Source organism: Ictalurus punctatus, chromosome 24 (genome assembly GCF_001660625.3).
Source record: "Ictalurus punctatus breed USDA103 chromosome 24, Coco_2.0, whole genome shotgun sequence".
Taxonomy (NCBI): Eukaryota; Metazoa; Chordata; class Actinopteri; order Siluriformes; family Ictaluridae; genus Ictalurus; species Ictalurus punctatus.
This window is the reverse complement of record NC_030439.2, coordinates 20,967,843-20,985,342: the sequence shown is the minus strand read 5'-3', so window position 1 is coordinate 20,985,342 and position 17,500 is coordinate 20,967,843. Positions and strand designations below refer to the sequence as shown.

Genomic DNA, 17,500 nt, shown 5'->3' with positions numbered 1-17,500 from the left:
ACCCTCAGCTTCTTCAGCAAGGCAGTGGTGGTCTTGGAGGTGTGTTTGGGGTCATTATCATGCTGGAATACTGCAGACTGATCATGCTCTGCTTCAGTATGTCACAGTACATGTTGGCATTCATGGTTCCCTCAATGAACTGTAGCTCCCCAGTGCCGCAGCACTCATGCAGCCCCAGACCATGACACTCACACCACCATGCTTGACTGTAGGACAGACACACTTGTCTTTGTACTCCTCACCTGGTTGCCCCACACACGCTTGACACCATCTGAACCAAATAAGTTTATCTTGGTCTCATCAGACCACAGGACACGGTTCCAGTAATCCATGTCCTTAGTCTGCTTGTCTTCAGCAAACTGTTTGTGGTCTCTTAGAAGAGGCTTCCTTCAGACCAGTTTGAGGCAGTGTGCGGCGTCTGGTCTGAGCACTGACAGGCTGACCCCCCACCCCTTCAACGTCTGCAGCAATGCTGGCAGCACTCATACGTCTATTTCCCAAACACGACCTCTGGATATGACGCTGAGCGCGTGCACTCAACTTCTTTGGTTGACCATGGCGAGGCCTGTTCTGAGTTGAACCTGTCCTGTTAAACCGCTGTATGGTCTTGGCCACCGCGCTGCAGCTCAGTGTCAGGGTCTCGGCAATCTTCTTATAGCCTAGGCCATCTTCATGTAGAGCAACAATTCTTTTTTCAGATCCTCAGAGAGTTCTTTGCCATGAGGTGCCATGTTGAACTTCCAGTGACCAGTATGAGGGAGTGTGAGAGCGATGACACCAAGTTTAACACACCTGCTCCCCATTCACACCTGAGACCTTGTAACACTAACAAGTCACATGACCCCGGGGAGGGAAAATGGCTAACTGGGCCCAATTTGGACATTTTCACTTAGGGGTGTACTCACTTTTGTGAGATACTGTATATAAAATATAATATTTATAATATCCTACAGCATATCATGTATATATGATGATAGTAGGATATTATAAATATTATATTTTATATACAGTATCTCACAAAAGTGAGTACACCCCTAAGTGAAAATGTATATACATATCATGTACTATCATATATAGTACAGTATTGTATATATAACATAGACTAACACACACACACACACACACACACACACACATATACATATATCTCCTATAGCATATCATATATAAACATATATAGTATACTGTACTCAGTATAGGCCATTCTACAGTATATAAAATAGATCTGGTCATAATCAGTTATTTGTGCAAAAGAAATGGCACCCCCTTTAAACCCCTAGCTATACACCCAGTGTACAAATTCCAGTCCTGCATGTCTCATTCACACTGCAGCGGGCTTTACCTGTCCAACAGGTACACAGGATCAGGCCAGGCAGGTCCTAACAGGTTTCCCTTTCTTACCACTCAGAAATCTCAGGCATGCAGCACCTCTCCACCTCTCCACTGTTAGAAAAGAATGCAGTGTGTGGACATGGCAGCTACACACACACACACACACACACACACACACACACGTGTCATGTCCGTACCTGCCGGGTGTCTCAGCTGTCAAAGGCTCAGAGGGAGTTAAAGAGTGAAGCACTAAGGTCAGGTATAAATGTGTGGAGAAGAATCCGCTCCGATTCTTAAAAACTGTCATGGAGTTGATTTTCTGTTAAAAATAAACGTATGTGAAATTGTCATTTTATACGTTTTTAAGTCAGAAAAGTGTAAAAGAACCAACAACCAACAACTTTTAACAATCAATAACACTGCCTATGTCTTTTCAGTCGCTCAGAAGGTCTTCAGTTGACCACATCAACCACGTCACCCTGTAACCTCCGATGTGATTGGCTGGAGTGGGTTTATTTAGTGACATCACAAACCCAGATCTTAAGAAGCTCCGCCCCCTGAATCACTGTTTTAAATACGTGATTGAGTTTAGTGCCGTGTTAACGGATTTAATCCAAACACTTTGGACTGATTAATAAACAGATTCAGCATCACATAATAATGAAACATCACACTGTAAGGTTCAGTGTGTAGCTGCACTACTGTCAGAGGAAATGAACAACACCTTCTGACCAATCACAATCCAGAGAGAGAGAGAGAGAGAGAGAGAGAGAGAGAGAGAGAGAGAGAGAGAGAGAGAGGGGCGTGGTATAAAAAAGCTTTACGTTTGTTTGTACGTACAAAAAGCTGATAATGTTTGCGTTTCGGTTTGTCAGACAATGACGCACGTCTGCTCTGGTGTCCATTAAAACATCTGCACAGTGAAGTAAACCCTATAAACCCACTCGCGTCTCAGATTTAATACCGTCGACTCCACCGTGGCGCCCCGTTTCCATCTGCGTTAATGCGAACGAAACGAGACGCCGAACACGGCGGATCTGACGAAGCGGCGGTTTCTGTGTGTGAGCTCCTTGCTAAACGCTGCGGCTGAGGTGCATTAAAGCTAATCCCACAGGCCCTAGCAGTGTGCTTACAGACCCCACCTGTATTTATTTAGCAACCACATGGACACAAAGCACTGAAAAAGTGCAGGTGTGTTCTGTAAAAGCCGTTTAATTAGCATTATTAAACCCTACAATACACACACAGAAAGCACACACACACACACACACACACTCACACACACACACACACACACACAATGGATGTGGATCAGTTGAAAAATTTCGACATACACCCTGTAAAGGACGGTTCAGGAAGCTATATTCATTTAAGGTGTATAGAAGGTTTTATTAAATCTGATCACAGCGCAGGAGAGGTGTCGGGAATCCTCAGACGGCCATTTCAACCTCCCCTCATCTCTAACGCGTGTATAATATAATAACAGGCCGAGAAGTCCGTTTAACACGATAGGACAATCACTGTTTAAAAATAAAGTGATGTACAGAACATGTACACAGCTCAGGTCGTCGCGGTCTGATTTGGTGTCGTTCTGTATTACAGTAGAACGCCGGCTGTCCTCTCGGGGGGTCGGAGTGAGAACCCGTAACGGTTCTGCGTGGACCTCAACAACAAAGTGTTTTCCTTTCGTTACCCACTGAACCCTTAAAGAACACGTTTATCTCCAGGAGAGTGTGTGTGTCACCTGGATAAGAGGGCAGTATGAACTGAAATTATTGCTCATTATTTTTAATACATGGAACTTCTCAGGGTTCCATCTACAACCCTTTTAGGAGGGTAAGAACCTTTAATTATCCACCGGAACCCTTAAAGAACATATGAATCGAATGGGTATGAGTGAGGAGTAAGTGCGGGATTATTGCTTATTATTTCATTCTTCTTCTCTAGATCCTGTCAGGGTTCCCTGTAGAACTCTTTCAGTAGACTGAGAAACCTTAATTATCCACTGAACCCTTGAAGAACCCTTAAGGAACATGTATTAACTGGGTAAGAATGATGAACAAACTCCAAATTATAGCTCATTATTTTCTTCTTATCGCCTGAAAGCTTTCAGGGTTCCAAGTAGAACGTTTAGGAGGACAAGAACCGTGAATCATCCAGAGAAGAACGTACGTATTATTGGTATTTGATTCAGGCAGAGTGAAAGATTAGCAAGCCGCCGTACTGCGCCCGTGAGCAAGGCCCTTAACCGTCTCTGCTCCAGGGGGCGCTGTATCACAGCGGACCCTGACCTTTGACCTGACCTCTACATAACAGACTGCGATTTATGAAGAAACGATTTCACTGATCTAACGTATATGTGACAAATAAAGTCTTCTTCTTCTTCTGTCTTCTACGAAACCGGGTTAGTGTGTGGAACCCTTTAAGAGTCGGAGAACCTCTAATTATTCCATCAGCCCGTAGAGAACCCGTCTTTCTGAGAGTGTCTGCACTAACCCGGTTTTACTAAAGTGTTTTCGCAATGTTCTTTTCAAATCGGTTCTTAATCTTAGAAATAAAAAGCATTTCCAATTTAAATAAAATAAACATCTGGAATTTAACAAATTAAAACATTTAACTGTAAAATTAAAAAAAATAAATAAATAATATATATATATATATATATATATATATATATATATATATATATATATATATATAATAACTTTAGATCTAAAACCATCCACAAAAACGGAGAGAAAAGTTTTCTTTAAAGGTAATTTAACATGAGTATTTGTTGTTGTTGTTGTTGTTGTTGTTGTTGTTGTTGAATCTCTGATCTGAGCGTGCGAAATTTACAGAAAATAAAAACAATATGTTTTATATATTTTAGTGAACACTTAATGACTTTTGAAGTTTCAGTATCTGCTAACACACTAATTATAACACAAACAAAAGCAGAAAAGCGTCCATCAGTAATACACAATAAACCATCATATTAGAGTTTATTTTATTTCCGATAAACTCCGCAGTGTTGTAGTAAACACAGGATGACATAACAAACAAACAAACAAACAAATAATAAAGAGAAAAGGTTTTCTTTATTTTTAGAACAATAACCTAAAAACTTTCAATGTGCATCAATCTGTCAACATCAGACTGGACATCAGACTGAACATCAGACTCAGCATCAGACTGAACATCAGACTGAACATCAGACTCAGCATCAGACTGAACATCAGACTGAACATCAGACTCAGCATCAGACTGAACATCAGACTGAACATCAGACTCAGCATCAGACTGAACATCAGACTGAACATCAGACTCAGCATCAGACTGAACATCAGACTGAACATCAGACTGAACATCAGACTCAACAACATGGTGTGTATCAGACAGAACCGCCATGAAAGCCTGATGAATGTTATCGCAGGTTTGTATTACAGATCAGACCAGGTGTGTGTGTGTGTGTGTGTGTGTGTGTGTGTGAGGTCAGGATACTGAGATGTTTATCTGATCTCAGTAAATCTGATTATCTCCTCCACTGACCGAGTGCTTTGTCTCAGACGCCTGAAAACAAAGGTGTGTGTGTTTAGGTGCTGAAGGTGTCGCCCCTCAGCCTCCAGATCACAATGCAGCTGTGTTTACGCAGAGGACCCGAAGGTCCAGCGCAGATCAGGGGTTCTAATGCACTAACACACACACACACACACACACACACACACACACACACACTGGACCGAGTCCTGAACTCCGAGCCTCCAGATCCTGACTCCTAAAACACAGTCCGTAAACAACTTTTTGTTTATTACAGAACAACACATCGTAATTTTTATCCGTTTATAGTTACATTTAAAGGTGTACTAGGTAAGATTAGTCCATTTTATACCACATGTTTAGCTCTCTAACCGTTTAGTTAAAATGTTTGAAATATTTTTTTTTTAAACTTCTTGAAACCACACACACCCCCACCTATTCCCGCCCATGATCACAAAGCTCCGCCCCCAGGACCCACACACAAACAAGCATTCCGGACCAGAAAACAGTTTTCCTATTAGATTTCCTTTAAAGTTTAACCTTTAAAGTGAGTTCCTGTTCTCTCTTACGTTACAGCAGCCGTACACCGCTGTTCCTGTGAATGAACTGTTACTATAGCGACGATAACGTATTACGACGAGTGTGTGATAATGTTCGTTAATATTCATTAAGTAGCTAAAACAGCTGTCTAGCACCACACGTAGCTCACACTCTTAAAAATAAAGGCTCTTCTCTGGGTCTTTACAGCACCATGGGAACCATCTTTCACTGCAGGGCTCCTGAGCTGAGCTGTACGGCTCCGTGGAGATTAAAGAGGTTCGTTATGTTTCGTTATAGGATCTTCAGAGCAGTGTATTGGATCTTCAAGGTATCATCGCTTAACACATTAACATGAACCATACTCTATAGGGTTCTTTGTGGGACTGGAAAAGGTTCTCCTCTCAGGCAGCACTCTTAAGAGCCTTACTTTGCTTCCTTAAAGCACTAACCAAGGGTTTTTTTTGTTTTGTTAGAGAACCGAAGATAACATGTTTGCTTGTGGCACTGCTGTGAAGAAATATCTTTACAGGGTTCTTTAAAGCACCAGTAAATAGAAGGTTCTCTAAAGAACTTGAGAGTAAAAGGTTCCTTGTGCAACTTAAAAGGGTTCTCCGATGGAGCCCGGCTGAAACCCGACGGAGAACGGAGGGCGGAGCAGGTGTAACGGGTCTGATCGTACATGGGATGAGCGAGAGCTCAGAAAGGAGACCAGCGTGTGGTACAGGAGTGGATCAGTAGAACCCCGAGGTGTCGGTCGTGTCGTGTCGAAGGCGTTAGGTTTACCTGGTCAGGTCTGGCGGCGTGTCCGTGCCTGATCCGTGGAAGCTTTCTCAGCTCAGCACCGTGGGAGAATGGCACTCGGCCCTCGCTAATTTCTGGGAAATAACGCTGACAGTTAAGTGGAGGGCAAGTCACATCACGACGAGTTGCACAAGCGGCAACGGAATCAACTCCATGACATCACGCTGTCCTTTCAGCCTCGCTCACCTGCACATCAAACTCGCTTCCCGCCGAGCGGCGCAGGATAAACCCCGTGTGTGTCGGGTCTCAGGGCTGCCCGTCGCTGATCGCTGACGACTCGATCCCAAATCTACTTTTACCTCAATCCTTCGACCGTCACGCACACAAGCGTACACAGTACGGCTTTTTACGACAGTCCGTGACATAAAATACAGTTTACACAGACCACAATTACTTCCATACGACTAGAAAAAGGGAAATATTTTTAAAAAAGTATAGAAATATTGCGTATTTGTGCGCTGCAACAGTACGCTGAGGTAGTTGTCTTGAAATTGGCCGCACATATGATAAATATTTACGAATACAGGATGAAGCGGTTACTGCAGGCGAGTGATTGGACGAGTTGAGGGAATGGTGGTGGTGTGGGTGTTCCGTGTTAATCAGAGATTAAAAATCTGCAGAAATCACTTCTAAAAAGACTTTAAAACGGGAGGGAACCTTCTTAAAAGCGTGAAAAACAAAACATTTTTAAAGAGGTGAACGTTTAAATTCATAAATCTGTGAAATTAACAAAAAGAGTGAACAAAAAGAGAAACAAAAAGAGTGGATTAACTCGATGAAGTACAGAGTAAGAACTCTAAACTCGCAGGAAGGCACTGTCTACAGTATCCTCTTCTCGTCCTCTTCCTCATACTCCAGCTCACAGATGCCTGTGATTGGCTCGTGTCGCTGTGATTGACAGGGGCGTGGGAGAGTAAGCCCCTCCCACCCAGAAAACACCGCCGGTTTCGCTCTCTTGACTTCCGGCCATGTGACATCTTCAGGATTCGAACTTGTGACTTTAACTTCAACTTCAAAAAAGGTGAGAGAGGGAAAGGTGTGACCTGCTCTGTGGGTGGGAGGGGCTTACTCTCTCTCACCTGTCAATCACAGTGATGATCTGTTAGCTGGTGTGTGTGGAAGAAGGCAGATAGCGCTTTCCTCGGCGTCTGTTATGTTTCCCCGTGAGGTTAAGCACCTAAGAAAAGACAAGAACATTTCTAAAAAAGAAGAAAAAAAGGAATAAAGCTGGAAAACTCTGTGAAAAGTGTTTGGTCTAAAACTTGAGGGAAATTAAAACAATTCGAAAGAATTTTTTTTTTTTTTTTTTTTTTTAAATGTGATTAAATGTGAATCCTAAAAACATTAAAGAAACAATGAATTACAAATAACTTCTATAAATAATACTAAAGTAATCACTAATACAGTCACGGATATTAAACTGCTTGTTTCTCTCCTTGAGCGTTAACTATTAATATATTCACACATATATATATATATATTTAAATGAAAACTATTATGGAAACATGACGTACATTTCGTTCAGTTGGTATCATTTCTCTGTGATTTCACTTCCTGGCCTTCAGGACCTGGTGTAAAGAACAAAGCTAAAAATAGGCTCTCATTTCTTTACATGGTGGTTACGCATGCCTCCAGGTGTGGGTGGGACTTACCTGTGCTGGCTCAGCCAATCACAGCCCGACCTCCTTACACACCTCGACCAATGGAATCAGGGCTGCTTTGAATATCAGAAAGATTTAATAAATAAATAAATAAATAAATAAATAAACGGATGAATGGATTTTAAAAAATGATATATTATGTATGAAGGAGAACATTTTGGAAATGCATGAATATTGTGCATGTATTTGAAAGCGTGTGTGTGTGTGTGTGTGTGTGTGTGTGTGTGTGTGTGTGTGTGTGTGAGAGAGAGAGAGAGAGAGAGAGAGAGCTGTAAGGTAGGCAGGGCAGGATTTACCTGTAGCCCAGGTTTGTGTTCCTGTCTCTCTCTCTCTGTCTGTCTTTCTCTCTCTGCCTCTGTGTATGTGTGTGAGTGTGTGTGAGTGTGTGTGAGTGTGTGTGAGTCTGCACCGACCTGAAAGTCCAGTTTCTCCAGGAATTATCGGCGAGGAGTCCAAAAGACATCATCATGTCACAGGACACAGAAAAGTAAGTGACTGCGAGCCGACGCGCGTTCGAGCCGCTTCACTCCTTCACTCCTCCACTACTTCACTCCTCCACTACTTCACTCCTTCACCCCTTCATCCCTTCACCCCTTCACTCCTTCACCCCTTCACTCCTCCACTCCTTCATCCCTTCACTCCTCCACTTGTGCCTCCCTTCATCCCATCTTCATTCTTCCCTTTACTCCTTCACTCCGCGCGCATTCACCGCATTTTCTCCTTCTGTACACACTCACGCGTGCGTGTGTGTGTGTGTGTGTGTGTGTGTGCGTGCGTGCGTGTGTCGGTATTTTCCCCCCGTCTCTCTTTCCCCCTTCTCCATTCATGCGCGCGGAGAATAATCAGTATTATTTACCCGCGGAACAGCGCGAGCGGTTTGTGTTTAGTCGTTTTTTTTGTTTTGTTTTTGTTTTTTTGTTGTTTTTTTTAAATTAAATTATTATTTTTGTTTGTTCTTTTTTTGTTTGTTTTTGACTCCAGTTTTGACCGAGAGAACAAACTTCGGAAAGACAGTGCACTGACCGCCATTTTTTATTTGTCATGAGAGCAAAAAGACAAAAAAAGAAAAAAGAAAGAAAAGGTGAAGAAAGAAAGAAAGAAAGAAAGAAAGAAAGAAACTTCCCGCCGGAGTTTCACTAAAACTTTATGTTGGAGTTTTATTATTATTATTATTATTATTATTATTATTATTATTATTATTATTATTTGTGTAGGGTCTAAACCTTTACCGTGAACCTTGTGTGTGTGCGCGTGTTTGTGTATGTGTGTGTATATATCTTTGTGTATGTGTGTGTGTATATGTGTGTGTGTGTGTGTGTGTGTGTGTATGTTTGTGTATGTGGGTGAGTGTATGTGTATATATATGTTTGTGTATGTGTGTGTGTATATGTGTGTGTGTGTGTTTGTGTATGTGTGAGTGTGTGTGTATGTGTATATATATGTTTGTGTATGTGTATGTTTGTGTTTGTTTGTGTATGTGTGTGTATGTGTGTGTGTGTGTTAAACAGAGGAACAGGCTGGAAGTGTGTGAAGAAACTGTATCAACGTGCAGTAATAATAATAATAATAATAATAATAATAATAATAATACAGGAACACCGCTGAACACGTTTGAGTCTTTATCACTTCTGATCTAATCCACACAAAGATCTGACATTACACCAAACATACTGATTACATTCACTTTACTTTATTAAACCTTTTCCAGGAACCTTTTGTGTTGAACTTGTGTGAAGAATTATTTTTATTTGTATTTACGTGTATTCACTAAAACCCACTATATAAATATATAAATCATAATAATCCATTAATGCACGTTATAACACTGTAATATCGTATTATTGACCTTTTCTCTTCTAAAGCACTTCATCAGATGACAACATATCACAAGACAGACGTTGTTTATACCCTGACTTATTATTATTATTATTATTATTATTATTATTATTATTATTATGATTAATGTTATGGGCTCCATTTAGCTCTGCTCTTTGTTTTTGACTTGAATGTTTATTAGCTGAGCCGTGACTGATCATCCTAAATCAGTAAACTGCCCCGTGCACGCGCTGACTCGGATCACACTCCAGACCTCAGAAGGTGGTTCCTCCGCCCCGCTAACGCGCTCAGGGTTAATTAGCCTTAATTACAGAACACGTAGAAGGATCAATGAAAATGGCGATGATTTAACGAGCTGTGAACGAGACTCGGTGAACCCGAAGATGAGTTATTCCTGCAGTCTTTGTTTATTTATAGAAAGCTCTCGTTGTTTATTGAAGCACACGTGCTGAGAGAATGATAAATGATGACGTCACGCCGCAGAGCTGCCGGATTCTGGACTGCGATTGGTCAGAAGTGCAGCTTTAGCTATCGTAATGCGCTGGTTCTAAAATGTTATGGTTTCCATAGTAACAGCCCGTTCACAGGGACTCGTACGGCAGATGCTCCGCTAATAAAAAGCAGATCTGAAACGGTGAGTGCGGTGAAGTAGAACCCTACAAGTGCTCCCTATGAAGTAGAATATTTAATATCCAATAAACCCTTAATAACGCTTAAAAGGTAGAACCCTTTTGATACAGAAAGGAACCTTTAGCTACGCATTACAAAATGAGAACTCTTCAGGGTTCTTTGGTTGTCCTTTGGTTGAGGGAAAGTTTCTACTAAAGGTTCTGTGTGGAACCTGAGTGTTTCGCTAGCAGGAAAGGTTCCAAGCAGAACCTTTAACTATCCAACGAACCTCCAAGAAGACGTTTTAGGTTGTATACTCTAGCACCTATACGGGTTCTTTGGCTTTTCCCTCTGGTTCTGTGTAGAACCCTAGAGCGGAGGGTTTCTCTGTCAGAACAGATGTCAAACACAACTCGTTTAAAAGGCTTAGAACCCTTAACAATCCAGTGAACCCTTAAAGAACATGTTTTTTGATTTTATACACTTTTTAATATGTTAGCTCTAGCACCTGTAAGCATTCTTTGCCTTGTCCCTTTAGTGGAACTTTTAAAGGTTCTGTGTAGAACCCTACAACAGAGGGTTTTGCTATTAGAACCCCTTTACAGCAAAGAGTACTTAGCTATGCATGAACAGTTAGAACCCTTAAGGGTTCTTTGGTTGTCCCTTTATTGGGGGGGAAGCTTCTATTAAAGGTTCTGTGTAGAACCCTACACTGCAGTGTTTCTCTGTCAGAAAGGGTTCCAAGTAGAATACTTATTTACCCAGTGAAATCTTAAAGACCCCCCCCACCCCCCCCCACCCCCCCACCCTTCAAGAACCATGTGCTCAAAAACTCCTGACCGGTTCTAGGTGTTATGATGAAAATAGTTCTTCAGGTGGACTTTAATGGTTCTTAGCTTCTATAAAAGGGTTCTTGCTAGGGTTCTAGACCGAATCATTATGGTTTCCCTTTGAGGAACAGCTGAAGAACTCTTAAGGGTTCAGCGTTTTCGCGAGTGTAAATCGGACCTGCAGAGAACGGGAGAAGGTTTCAGCGCTTGTTTAAGCGACATTTTGTTCCTTCCTCTTATTAATGGTTCACCGTTGTACTCCACGGGCCGTTCTCCGCTCCTTATCTGATGGTGGTGGGGTGAAATGAGCTGACAGTCCTGGAGTGCTTGTTGATTAATGGCCCGTATACCCTCATGCAGAGCGTGTTGATGGGTTTCATGCCCACATGGAAGCGCTGGAGAACTTTATAAACCATTCTGACTTTGTGCTAACCTTGTTTGATCTGCTGTGGATATAATGCGGAAAATTTCACGGCGTTACGGGTTCTTCGTTAGTTCCTCTGGTGGAAAGTTTAAAAGTTCTACAACGGAGTGCTTCCCTGTCAGTGACGGTTCTAAGTAGAACCCTTTTTGGGAGATAAGAACCATTAATTACCCAACGAACAATAAAATACGGTGATTATAATCCCAAAACTAACACAGATCAAAACAGCCTCATGTTTTTTTTGGCTGAATGTAAACAAATGTTGTGAATCCCTTGGGGAGGGGCTTAACTGCATTTCAAGCTCTGATTGGCTCATGCAAATTCAATATGCACAGGCTGTCCCGCTACCTGAAAAACTTTCGGATGCTAAATTCATTTTGCTCCAAAACTTTGGGATTAACTCTCAGAATCAGTGAATCAGTGAGTCAGTGAATCAGTGAATCAGGTAATAGACTCTTTTTGTGATCGACTACCAGGACCTTTGACGTAAACTGAAAGCAGTATGATTTGATGACGTGACGCGGAACCTACAGTGTATTAAACGTATATATTTGCGTGTGTTAAGAAAATTAAACAACGTAGAGTTCATTCGAAAAAATGTTCATAAGCTAATCGATTCGGATAAATTTGCTACTTCATCGTCGACTATTTTTATTCAACGATTTTGATCAATTTTATCAAACTGATAACGAGCGAATTTGAATCGTCCGGTTTTTATGAACTAGTTTATCACAGTTATTCGTTATCAATAACAAACTGTAAACCTCAGCAGCGATGCGTTCTCCAAGTCACAAACGTCCAGCAGCACTTAATTAACAATTATAATTCTTACATCAACGACTGAAAATAAGTGCAAATTAACTGAAATTAATATAAAACATTAATATATAAGAGTCCATAACTTGGAAACTTTGGAACATCTGTCGCAGGGGTTTTTAAGGGTTCTTCCCTAGAGGGACAAACACACAGCATTTTGTACACACACTGACTCCTCCTCCTTGTACACGGTGCCAATACTTTGTCCTAGTGGAAGGGCTAGGGTTGTTTGTTATTTGTAAATGGATGGATTTGTTTGGAATCGCGTTTGGAATGTCAGGTGATTAACTGACGGTGATGAGATGATTATTGACTCGTTGTGTGATTGAAATGAAGGAGCGATTTAAACGTGACGGCGTGACCCGTATAGAACGCCACGGAAACTCACGGACAGTTACACCATCAGCCGAGGGTCACGTTAGTGAGTCTCCGTGTACGGAAACTTACACAGAGACGCGGGATCAGGAACAAACGCTCCTGCGGAGGACTCGCGATGACAGTTCGATGAAGGAGAGGCTGGGCGTGCTCATGACCGCTGCGCACAGCGCTGGCGATCAGCAGGTGTAAGGCTTGGTGGCGGTGCTGAAGTGTGACGAGTGTTTACGCCTGAGCGGAGATCAGAAGCGTCGCAGCGCCGCTGTGATCTCGACTAAAGCAGCAGCGCTGAGGGGATTTGGGGGAAAGTTTGTCTGCACCTGCGTTTAATCTCCGTAAAATCCTACAAACCAACAACAAACAAAAAGATCTCAGATTATACATCAACACCGCACAAAATGACACAGATAACACTCACACACACTCGCAGAACCCTGTTAAACACGGAGAACCCTGTAACACGCGGAGAACCCTGTAACACTCCGAGAACCCTGTATCACAGTGAGAACCCTGTAACACGGTGAGAACCCTGTAACACGCGGAGAACCCTGCAACACGGTGAGAACCCTGTATCACGGTGAGAACCCTGTATCACAGTGAGAACCCTGCAACACGGTGAGAACCCTGTAACACTCGGAGAACCCTGTATCACAGTGAGAACCCTGTTAAACACGGAGAACCCTGTAACACTCGGAGAACCCTGTATCACAGTGAGAACCCTGCAACACGGTGAGAACCCTGTAACACTCGGAGAACCCTGTTAAACACGGAGAACCCTGTAACACTCGGAGAACCCTGCAACACAGTGAGAACCCTGCAACACGGTGAGAACCCTGTAACACTCGGAGAACCCTGTAACACTCGGAGAACCCTGTTAAACACGGAGAACCCTGTAACACTCGGAGAACCCTGTATCACAGTGAGAACCCTGTAACACTCGGAGAACCCTGTATCACAGTGAGAACCCTGTATCACGGTGAGAACCCTGTAACACTCGGAGAACCCTGTATCACAGTGAGAACCCTGCAACACGGTGAGAACCCTGTATCACAGTGAGACCCCTGTATCACGGTGAGAACCCTGTAACACTTGGAGAACCCTGTATCACGGTGAGAACCCTGTATCACGGTGAGAACCCTGTATCACGGTGAGAACCCTGTAACACTTGGAGAACCCTGTATCACGGTGAGAACCCTGCAACACTTGGAGAACCCTGTATCACAGTGAGAACCCTGTATCACGGTGTTTGCGTGTTCTGAACACTAACAGCGCTGTACTGACCCGACAGGATATACCTGAGTGGTGTACTGAGTTACTGTCGCTCGTGATGATCCCCGGACAGTGTTTTATTCCTCTTACACCAACAATCTCTCTTCATTCACTACACAACAGCAATCCCATTCCACCCGCCGTCACGTCCCTTTAATACCCTGTACAACTGTGCGAAAGTCCTTCCCTCACCAGCCTCTCTCCATTCCCTCTCTATTCCCTCTCCATTCCCTCTCCATTCCCTCTCCATTCCCTCTCTCTATTCCCTCTCCATTCCCTCTCCATTCCCTCTCTATTCCCTCACCAGCCCCTCTCCATTCCCTCTCCATTCCCTCTCCATTCCCTCTCTATTCCCTCTCTATTCCCTCACCATTCCCTCTCCATTCCCTCTCCATTCCCTCTCCATTCCCTCTCTATTCCCTCTCTATTCCCTCTCTCTCCATTCCCTCTCTCTTCCCTCTCCATTCCCTCTCCATTCCCTCTCCATTCCCTCTCCATTCCCTCTCTATTCCCTCACCAGCCCCTCTCTATTCCCTCTCTATTCCCTCTCCATTCCCTCTCCATTCCCTCTCTCTATTCCCTCTCTATTCCCTCTCTCCATTCCCTCTCTATTCCCTCTCCATTCCCTCTCCATTCCCTCTCTATTCCCTCACCAGCCCCTCTCCATTCCCTCTCCATTCCCTCTCCATTCCCTCTCCATTCCCTCTCTATTCCCTCACCAGCCCCTCTCTATTCCCTCTCTATTCCCTCTCTATTCCCTCTCCATTCCCTCTCTCTTTATTCCCTCTCTATTCCCTCTCTATTCCCTCTCCATTCCCTCTCCATTCCCTCTCTATTCCCTCACCAGCCCCTCTCTATTCCCTCTCTATTCCCTCTCTATTCCCTCTCCATTCCCTCTCTCTTTATTCCCTCTCTATTCCCTCTCCATTCCCTCTCCATTCCCTCTCCATTCCCTCTCTATTCCCTCACCAGCCCCTCTCTATTCCCTCTCTATTCCCTCTCTATTCCCTCTCCATTCCCTCTCTCTTTATTCCCTCTCTATTCCCTCTCTATTCCCTCTCCATTCCCTCTCTATTCCCTCACCAGCCCCTCTCTATTCCCTCTCTCTCCATTCCCTCTCTATTCCCTCTCCATTCCCTCTCCATTCCCTCTCTATTCCCTCTCTCTCCATTCCCTCTCCATTCCCTCTCTATTCCCTCACCAGCCTCTCTCCATTCCCTCTCTATTCCCTCTCCATTCCCTCTCCATTCCCTCTCTCCATTCCCTCTCTCTTCCCTCTCTCTTCCCTCACCAGCCTCTCTCCATTCCCTCTCTATTCCCTCTCTCTATTCCCTCTCTCTTTATTCCCTCTCTTTTTATTCTCTCTCTCTATTCTCTCTCTCTATTCTCTCTCTCTATTCCCTCTCTCCATTCCCTCTCTTCATTCCCTCTCTATTCCCTCTCTCTCCATTCCCTCTCTATTCCCTCTCTTCATTCCCTCTCTCTATTCCCTCTCTCTATTCCCTCTCTCCATTCTCTCTCTTCATTCTCTCTTCATTCCCTCTCTCCATTCCCTCTCTCTTCCCTCTCCATTCCCTCTCTATTCCCTCTCTATTCCCTCTCTCTATTCCCTCTCTATTCCCTCTCTATTCCCTCTCTCCATTCCCTCCCTCTCCATTCCCTCTCCATTCCCTCTCCATTCCCTCTCTCTATTCCCTCTCCATTCCCTCTCCATTCCCTCTCTATTCCCTCACCAGCCCCTCTCCATTCCCTCTCCATTCCCTCTCCATTCCCTCTCTATTCCCTCTCTATTCCCTCTCTCTCCATTCCCTCTCTCTTCCCTCTCCATTCCCTCTCCATTCCCTCTCCATTCCCTCTCCATTCCCTCTCTATTCCCTCACCAGCCCCTCTCTATTCCCTCTCTATTCCCTCTCCATTCCCTCTCCATTCCCTCTCTCTATTCCCTCTCTATTCCCTCTCTCCATTCCCTCTCTATTCCCTCTCCATTCCCTCTCCATTCCCTCTCTATTCCCTCACCAGCCCCTCTCCATTCCCTCTCCATTCCCTCTCCATTCCCTCTCCATTCCCTCTCTATTCCCTCACCAGCCCCTCTCTATTCCCTCTCTATTCCCTCTCTATTCCCTCTCCATTCCCTCTCTCTTTATTCCCTCTCTATTCCCTCTCCATTCCCTCTCCATTCCCTCTCCATTCCCTCTCTATTCCCTCACCAGCCCCTCTCTATTCCCTCTCTATTCCCTCTCTATTCCCTCTCCATTCCCTCTCTCTTTATTCCCTCTCTATTCCCTCTCTATTCCCTCTCCATTCCCTCTCTATTCCCTCACCAGCCCCTCTCTATTCCCTCTCTCTCCATTCCCTCTCTATTCCCTCTCCATTCCCTCTCCATTCCCTCTCTATTCCCTCTCTCTCCATTCCCTCTCCATTCCCTCTCTATTCCCTCACCAGCCTCTCTCCATTCCCTCTCTATTCCCTCTCCATTCCCTCTCCATTCCCTCTCTCCATTCCCTCTCTCTTCCCTCTCTCTTCCCTCACCAGCCTCTCTCCATTCCCTCTCTATTCCCTCTCTCTATTCCCTCTCTCTTTATTCCCTCTCTTTTTATTCTCTCTCTCTATTCTCTCTCTCTATTCTCTCTCTCTATTCCCTCTCTCCATTCCCTCTCTTCATTCCCTCTCTATTCCCTCTCTCTCCATTCCCTCTCTATTCCCTCTCTTCATTCCCTCTCTCTATTCCCTCTCTCTATTCCCTCTCTCCATTCTCTCTCTTCATTCTCTCTTCATTCCCTCTCTCCATTCCCTCTCTCTTCCCTCTCCATTCCCTCTCTATTCCCTCTCTATTCCCTCTCTCTATTCCCTCTCTATTCCCTCTCTATTCCCTCTCTCCATTCCCTCTCTCTCTATTCCCTCTACATTCCCTCTCTATTCCCTCTCTATTCCCTCTCTATTCCCTCTCTCTATTCCCTCTCTATTCCCTCTCTCTATTCCCTCTCTCCATTCCCTCTCTTCATTCCCTCTCTATTCCCTCTCTCTATTCCCTCTCTCCATTCCCTCTCTCTATTCCCTCTCTATTCCCTCTCTCTATTCCCTCTCTCCATTCCCTCTCTATTCCCTCTCTCTATTCCCTCTCTTCATTCCCTCTCTTCATTCCCTCTCTCCCTGTTCCCTCTCTCTATTCCCTCTCTCTATTCTCTCTCTCTGTTCCCTCTCTCTATTCCCTCTCTCTTCATTCCCTCTCTATTCCCTCTCTATTCCCTCTCTCCATTCCCTCTCTCTATTCTCTCTCTCTATTCCCTCTCTCTATTCCCGCTCTATTCCCTCTCTTTATTCCCTCTCTCTATTCCCTCTCTTCATTCCCTCTCTTCATTCTCTCTCTATTCTCTCTCTCTATTCCCTCTCTCTATTCTCTCTCTCTATTCCCTCTCTTCATTCCCAATCTTCATTCCCTCTCTCTATTCCCTCTCTCTTCATTCCCTCTCTTCATTCCCTCTCTCTAT

The 17,500-nt window shown here is 44.0% G+C and overlaps 1 protein-coding gene and 1 long non-coding RNA gene across 5 annotated transcripts in view; one reads left to right on the top strand and one right to left on the bottom strand.

Annotated features, from left to right (window-relative positions):
- Positions 1 to 4,393: 4,393 nt before the first annotated feature.
- Positions 4,394 to 8,874, bottom strand: LOC108257314 (uncharacterized). 2 transcript variants are annotated; one of them, XR_006980976.2, is made up of 4 exons: positions 8,267 to 8,874; positions 7,845 to 7,909; positions 7,707 to 7,760; positions 4,394 to 7,369 (listed from the first exon to the last, which is right to left on the bottom strand). It is a non-coding gene; the product is annotated as an uncharacterized LOC108257314 (long non-coding RNA). The 2 variants fall into 2 exon arrangements; XR_001810435.3 differs by having other exon boundaries at positions 7,845 to 7,906.
- grhl2b (grainyhead-like transcription factor 2b) overlaps positions 8,130 to 17,500 on the top strand; it is a 38,822-nt gene continuing 29,451 nt past the window's right edge. The window contains exon 1 of one of the 3 annotated variants that reach the window (XM_053675261.1): positions 8,130 to 8,340. In XM_053675261.1, coding sequence (XP_053531236.1) covers positions 8,321 to 8,340 — 20 coding nt within the window. In that variant the 5' untranslated portion in view covers positions 8,130 to 8,320. The remainder of the gene's footprint in view (positions 8,341 to 17,500) is intronic. The other 2 variants (XM_053675260.1, XM_017454923.3) reach the window with 2 other exon arrangements.